The 8125-nt window shown below is 43.7% G+C and overlaps 1 protein-coding gene across 1 annotated transcript; it reads left to right on the top strand.

Moving 5' to 3' along the window:
* Positions 1-390: 390 nt before the first annotated feature.
* Positions 391-4010, top strand: cbx2 (chromobox homolog 2 (Drosophila Pc class); the record flags this gene model as incomplete). Its single annotated transcript, XM_079232931.1, has 5 exons — positions 391-462; positions 638-681; positions 2110-2175; positions 2522-2591; positions 2676-4010. 5 exons carry the CDS (start codon positions 391-393, stop codon positions 4008-4010), a joined length of 1587 nt encoding a protein of 528 aa, XP_079089057.1.
* Positions 4011-8125: the final 4115 nt, after the last annotated feature.

Raw genomic sequence — 8125 nt, 5'->3', positions numbered from 1 at the left:
AATGCTTAAGGCTTAGTTAACTTTGGAAATATTTAAAGAAAATAGATCTAAATATCTGATGATAAATAGAAGGTGGTAAATATTAAAGAGAATGTTGACAATATTCTTGATTTTTCTTATTCTCAACAAATTATTATTATTTTCGGATAAAAAAAGAAAAGAAAATCCAATTTTGTTTCCATCTCTTTAGCAGATGCTTTACAGAAGAAAAAAAATCAAAAAGTAGACTTTTCTTCTTTTCCCCAAGTTGTAAACCTCAGAGCCTCTTTTATTTTGAAGGCGAAGCCCCGCGAGCTTCCGGTCCCCCGGCCGCGCGTGATTCCTGCAGAGCATCGACCGCCTTTCCCCTCGCTGCTGGATAAAGGATCGCCGCCCGGGCAGAAGGCAGACATGGAGGAGCTGAGCGCCGTGGGAGAGCAGGTCTTTGACGCGGAATGCATCCTCAACAAGCGGCAGAAGAAGGTCAGAGCCCGGCGGCGCGTCGGGGCGAGCCGCGTGGCCGCGGCCCCTTTTGTTGTTGCTGATGGTTGTTGGTTCTTCTCCTTCTAACTGCTGCTCACGGACGTTTCTTCCGCTCTTTGGGTGGAGGGGGTTCTCTCTCTCTCTCTCTCTTCTTTTTTTTCTTTTTTTCTTTCAGGGAAAGTTGGAGTTTCTGGTGAAGTGGAGGGGATGGTCGTCCAAGTGAGTAAACAACAACAACAACAACAACAACAACAACGGGTCGGTGAGCAGAGTGTTTGTTTCTCGATAAACAAACACTCTGCTCACCGACCCGTTATTTCTGATGCCTTCATTTCATGTATTGGTCCAATCAGCGTCGCGTTTCTCTGCTCGCGACTTTGTTGCAGAATTGAAGTGTTCCTTCCTTTTGTTCATAACGGCGTTACATCTGGAAGTTTAGCTCAAAGCTCCTCGTTCAGGCGATATCCGGTTTGTGTTATTGTTTCACATCCCTCACGTTCAGCCAACGACACTCACGTTTTATTATCACTTATTCCTCAGTGTAAACCAGTTGATGTGAGACCATACGTCCACTTAATGGGACATTTAACTGACTTGTAGTGGTGTAAGCGTTCCTCACACAACGCAGTAATCTACTTATTATATATATTTATATATATATTTGTATATATTTATATATATATTTGCTTGCTCGGCTCCACTCGGCTCGTTTCTTGTCACTTGCCCTTTTCTGTTCCTCCACATTGTTGCTGTAATCCACCATCAATGCTCACTGCTGCCTGCCAGCTCCGCTTCTGTTAGACCCACATCCTTTGTGTGTGTGTGTGTGTGTGTGTGTGTGTGTGTGTGTGTGTGTGTGTGTGTGTGTGTGTGTGTGTGTGTGTGGAGGGTGCACAGGGTGGGGGTTGATTATTTCAGTGCCGATCAGAATGGGCCTTTTCAACAACAAGTGATGAGGAGGAGGAAGAGGGAAAAACGGTCATTACGAATGCGTGTAGTTGAGTTTAGTGTTTAAACTCTTAAAAGAAGTTTAGTTTAACGTTTAAACTCTTTAGAGTAGTTTAGTTCAAGTAAAACCAACCGGGGAAGCTCAGGTTGTTTCTCACGCTGTTGTTCTTTTCATCACTTCCCATAAATGTCTATAACCTAAACATGTTGTTCCTTCCTGGTGTTTTTATTACTATATAATAAGTATAAAACTATAATAACTCAAACTGAATCGAAGTAGCGTCTTGTCTCAGAAAGTTTATCACGTTTTCTGTAAAGTTCTCCATGTTCTCCCTCGTCCTTATTTTAGCCGTGGAAAACTTTATTTTGAAAAGAGGAAATCCAAAGCGCCTCTTGCTCCAGACCTGTGGACACGCGACGAGTTTGAGTTTGTTCTTCTTCAGAGATCTTTACATGTAAACGTTTTAAGCTTTTCACTAAACTACTCTACGCGGCAGAAGGCTCATTATTCAGTCGTCTGCTCGCGGTTCACTTCCCAGACTCCTGCGATCTTTTGCTAAAACTGTGAGACTTTATTTACATTTGAAATAGACTTGGAATAAATATCATTTAATGAACAAAGTCCTCCGTTTCCATTGATCAAACTGAAGGTCGTTCATCAGACGTTCTCTGTGCTTTAACCCTTCGTTCTTCCTCCAGACACAACAGCTGGGAGCCTCAAGACAACATCCTGGACCCGCGCCTGCTGGCGGCCTTCAACAGGAAGTGAGGCGCAAATAATAGCAATAAATATTGTTAATAAATATGTTTTACCAGCATTTGGAGACGTATTGTGTTTTCAGCTTGACGTCAGAAAGAGTGTGTCTGTATATAAATATAGAAAACATTTAGCAGACTTTAATATTACGTGTTAGATGTTGTTGTGATCCTTGAAATATTTGAAATATTCTGTATTTCTTATATTCTAAGTTTCTTATGCCGTAATTACACTGAACGCTGCCAAACACTTTTTATTTCGTCACAAATGCCGAAAAAAACGATTTTTGTAGAAGAGAAACCGTTACAGTTGGAGAATCTCATGAATCCTTTTGTTTGTTTGTTTGTTTTGAAGAGAGCAAGAAAAGGAGCTTCTGCTGCTGAAGAAAGGGAAACGTCCGAGAGGACGACCGCGGAAAGTTCTAGTGAGTAAAACTCAGAGCAGATTGTTATTAATGCTTAATAAATGATATTTAACACAGTATTTCATATCTGCTCTTTCATTTTAGGAGAACGTGCCAGAAGCTACGAAGTCGGGCAGCTCTTCGTCCGGCTCCTCGTCTTCCTCCGATTCCTCCTCCTCGTGCTCCTCTTCGTCCTCGTCGGAGGACGATGACGACGATGAAGACGACGGCATCGGCCGCGTCAAACCGGCGCCGCCGGGCGTCCGGACGCGGGACCTCCACCCCGTCCCCCAGAAGAAGGCGCAGATCGTCGTGGCGAAGCCGGAGCCGCCGAAGAAGCGGAGCCGGAGACCCCCGTCGCCCGACCCGAAGGAGCTCCAGCAGAACCGGGGCCCCCGCAAGCTCCTCAAGGGCCCCAAAGACGACGCCGACGTCCCCGGGGCGATCAAGAAGCCGGTCCACCCGGCCAGCTTCACCTTCATGGGGTTCCACCGGGGCTCGCCGCGGGACGCGCCGCCGGCCGGTCCCAACAGGGGCCCCCCGGCGCCGGGAGGGGCCGTGAAGAGCTCCGCGGGGCCCGGCCGGGCGCCGGCGCCCGCCTCCCTCTCCCTGAGCAAAGCCGGGCTGAGCCGGAGCGTCGCCGCGGGAAGACTGTCCGTCTCCGGAGCGCCGAGTCTGGAGTTGAAGGCGGCGGCGAGTAAATCAAAAGGCGTGGCGGCGCTGAATCTGAATTCCTCCAAACACGTCGTCCACGGGGCGGCTCGGCTCACGCTGAGCGCCGCCGCCGTCGGGCCAAAGAAGGCCACGCCCCCCGGGGCCACGCCGCAGAGGACACCCAGTAACAAGGCGGCGGCTTCTCTACCGGCGAGACACGCCCCCGCGGCCCGGAGCCCCGCCCCCCAGCCGCTGAACCTGCAGAACAAGCGGGTGCCGGGCGGCGACGCTCCGGCGTCGGGTCCGAGGAGCCCGGCGGCGGTGAGGAAACCCGCCGTCTCGCAGAACCGGGAGTTTAACGCCGCCGCCAAGAGCCCGGCGACCCCCGGGCGGCTTCAGACCAGGAAGAGCCAGCCGGCCGCCGACACGGCCGAGGAGGCGAGCGAGACCCAGACCCCGAGGGTCCAGAGCCGGCTGGAGACGAAGACCGGCGTGCAGAAACCCTCGCCGGAGCTCCAGAGCCACGACAGGGCGGCCGCCAAGGACGGCAAGAAAGACATGAGCACGGGCGAGGAGGAGAGCTGCTCGGACTCCGACCAGGACCAGGACTCTGCCGGCTACGCCGGGCGGGACCAGGACCGCGCGGCGGCCCAGAACCAGGACTGGAAGCCCACGCGGAGTCTGATCGAACACGTGTTCGTCACGGACGTCACGGCCAACCTGGTCACCGTCACGGTGAAGGAGTCGCCCACCAGCGTCGGCTTCTTCAACCTCCGCCCCTACTGACGGGGCCGCGAACCAAAAACCCTTCGGCTGGACAGTTCCTGAGGAATGTTTCAGGGCGGGAGGACCAGAGGTTGACTTGCGCTTCATCTTTCTTTTATTAAAAGACCAGTTTTTTAGGTTTGAAAGAGAAACAGAAACAAAAAGGACAGAACAGAACATCAGGTGTTGATTGTGTTTTAATTTATTTTTTGCTCGCGTCTACAAATTATTCAAAAAGAAAAACTGAAGATCTGGAATCCTGGAGACGAACATAAGTTATTCCTCTTTATTTTAAGTGTGGAGAGGAGGAGGCGTGTCTTCTTCTCTCGTCTGTGTGAATCCGTTTCAATCACTAGCTAATGATGTAAACCAGTTTTTAATTCTTAGTATATAGCATTGTTTACCTTTTTTAACATTTCATAAGTTAGCTACCTCTTTTTTGTTTTCGAAGTTTGCTGCATTTGTGTCATATTTTCTTTTGGGAAAGAGAAACTTTTTCCCTCCAGGGTATCATCACTGTGTCCTTAGAATTGTTTTATATATATATATTTTTTTAAATATATATATATATATATTTTTTTAAATATATATATGTATATTTTTTTAATATATATATATATATATATATATATATATATATATATATATATATATATATATATATATATATATATATATTTTTTTTTTATATGAAAAAAAATATATATATGTATTTCTTAAAATACAAATATATATTTATTTTTTATATATATATTTTTTATATGTATAAAAAAGAATATATATATATATATATATATATATATATATATATATTTTTTATATATATATATATATTTTTTTTTTTTATATATATATATATTTTATATAATTATTTTTTATATAATTTTTTTTTATTATTATATATATATCTCTCACCAGCTCCAGCAGCAGACCACAGCTTCATTTCTGAGTCTTGGGGTAAATCAGAATCCTCCGGTTCCACTCAGCCCCCGTTATCTATCTATCTTAGTGCCTCCGGTTCCCCTGAAGGTCTCAGCGTGAGGAGTCGGGTTTCGTCTGCTCCTCCCCCGGGAACGGATAACTGGCCTGGAGGCTCTGCTCCGCTCTAATCTTCTCAGACTTGTAATCAGTATGGACCAAAAGAAAGAGAGAGGAACGAGCTCACGTTGACGCCGACGTACCGAGCGTCACAGCCTCTGTTCCTCTGGGCTGGAGCAACAGGTTGTTGTTGTTGTTGTTGTTGTTGTTTTCCTCCTTGCAGAAAAGAGGAAATAAAAGAAAAGATATCTGATGTTACGGAAAAGAAACAACAACAGCGTTCCTTCTGCTCCTGGAGAGGAGAGTCGGCACAAAGCACGGGGCTGAGCCGTCTCTCTCTCGCTCTTTTTCAAAGGCCGAAAACACAAAAGGCGCCGTGACCCCAAAGACAGCTCGGGTTTCCGGTGGTTCGATACCGAGGCCACAGAACAGTACAGAACGCCACGTGTTCGATGCCCTCATTTGAAGCCACGGATTAAAGATGTGGTCGTTTCCCTTTCAGGACCGGCTGAACACAAAAAGAGCGAGTTCTCCGATTACAGGTGGAGTGTCTCCTGTCCGCCTGGCAGTGAACGCCTCACAGCAGCTGGGTTTGTTTTGTATGTTTTTCCTGAATTAATGAAAAGAACAAACTTGGCATAAATATTTTTGTTGTTTTTTAGATCTACTAACCATCTCAATGAAATGTTTTCTTTACCGTCTCTATTTATTTACACCAGAGCCTCTCGGGGCTCCGACCTGTTGTTGTGCCGCTCGACTAATAAACGGGACGGCCTTCTGTCCGACTCCATCGGGTTGTTTGCTCTTTTTTTTTTCTTTTTTTTTCCTACCCAGAAATGTGATAGCGTCGTCATTTTATCCTGTGAAGACATTTGTTTGTTATAATTGGCCCAGAAGGTTGTGTGTGCGGCGCCCCTGACCTTCAGATAATCAGCTCTTTCTTGATGGAGCCGGTTTTTGTTTTTCTGCCAAATGTTGAAGCTGTCGGCTCCTGGTGCTGCTTCTAAACGTGCTTTATGTTTCATATGTTGGAGTTTTCACACTCCGCTCTTTATTATTCATGTTCCAGGGTCAACACAACTCTGTTTTTATTATTAGTTTGCAACAAAAAAAACTTTTTATTGCTATTTATGGAAACAATAATCATACAAACCAAGTCAAAGTTTTGTTGAAAATTCACACAAAATGAAAAATATATATATTTTCTAAGTGTAATCTATGTTTTTTTTTTAATCTTTTGTATAATTCTTGAAGTCACTGAGAATTGAGAAAAACATGTTTTCAGTAAAAAGTGTTTAATTGTGTAAGTTTAGCATTAATGTCTGTCACCGTTTGCCTTTTATTAGAGCGGATGGAAAATATCCTGCAATGAAGATTCACACCCCGACAAACCATCAATTCAATACAGATTATTTATATATATATATATATATATATATATATATATATATATATATATATATATATATATATATATATATATATATATATATATTATTTATAATATATATTTGTATATATATATATATATATAATATATGTATCTATATATATATAGATACATACATTATTTATATATATTATTTATAATATATATTTGTGTATATATATATATATATATAAATAATGTCTTATATATATTTTTATGTCTATAGATATATATATATATATATATATATATATATATATATATATATATACTGTATATATCAGTTCAATACTGATTATATTTGACCCTCTGCATCAGTGGATGTATTATTATTATGCATTATTAGAGGTTCTTGAAACCGCCACTAGAGGGTGCTGTTGCACTTGAAGCTTGAGGACCCTTCAGCTTCCTGATTGCCTATAATTATATAATCTGTTCGTTTACACACTAGAGGTTGAGCTGCTTCAGCTCAGCGGGTCTCGTTGAGAGCAGGAAACTGACGCTCCTCACGCTGATGGGATTTCCTAGTAAATAGTACACAGTACATAGTACACAGTACACAGTACAGAAGTACAGTACTAGAGTACATAGAAGTAGCTGCAGTGCATTCTGGTCCTCAGCATCATAAATGAAGTGTTGTGTTGTTATTGTTCCGATGCCGTCGTCACCTCACAAAGTGTTCGATTCCATCTTTTAATTTAAAGAGATCTTCGTCCGCCGGTCACGAGGAATTCCTCCCAAAATAAACTCAGGTAAACACTTGAAGTGACAAAGAGGCTCAGAGAGGGAATGCTAACCATGAGGACAGAGAGACAGTGTAACCCACAAGAGCCACACACATATACACACACACACACGTGCACACATACATATACACACGCACAGACACACACACACATATACACACACACACATGCACACACACGCACACACACACACTTAGACCCAACAACCTAGCCCAGACTTCATGCTGGGCTAGGTTGCCACACACACACACACACACACACACACACACACACACACACACACACACACACACACACACACACCTGACTCCTGCTGAATAGTCCAGACTCTGATCCTTCTTCAGTAACCTCTAACCTCGTTGTTTTGAAGCGTTCGTCTCCGGGATGTTTTGTGTTTTCTTCGTGTTGTTATAGCAACAAGATGCTGTGTTGTGTTCAGAGAGACAGAAGCACGCTTCTTCCATTCCACCAGACATAGAATACATTGTGTAATCAATAACACCAGATATAGAATACATTGTGTAATCAATAACACCAGATATAGAATTCATTGTGTAATCAATAACACCAGATATAGAATTCATTGTGTAATCAATAACACCAGATATAGAATTCATTGTGTAATCAATAACACCAGATATAGAATTCATTGATAAGTCTTCTAGCTCTCCATCCCAAACAAACCTCATGTTCCTCCATCACGGGTCCAGACTCAGGATGTGAACTAATCCAGGATCTAAAGGCCAATTCTGGTATTGATATGTCATGTGTCTCTGCGTGTGTTTGGGTGCTGGTTGACTGGTGGACTGGTGGACTGGTTGACTGGTGGACTGGTGAACTGGTGGACTGGTTGACTGGTGGACTGGTGGACTGGTGGACTGGTTGATTGGTTGACTGGTGGACTGGTGGACTGGTGGACTGGT

Source organism: Taurulus bubalis, assembly GCF_910589615.1.
Source record: "Taurulus bubalis genome assembly, chromosome: 17".
Lineage (NCBI taxonomy): Eukaryota > Metazoa > Chordata > Actinopteri > Perciformes > Cottidae > Taurulus > Taurulus bubalis.
The sequence above is the reverse complement of the archived record's forward strand: the minus strand, read 5'-3'. Positions and strand labels throughout refer to the sequence as shown.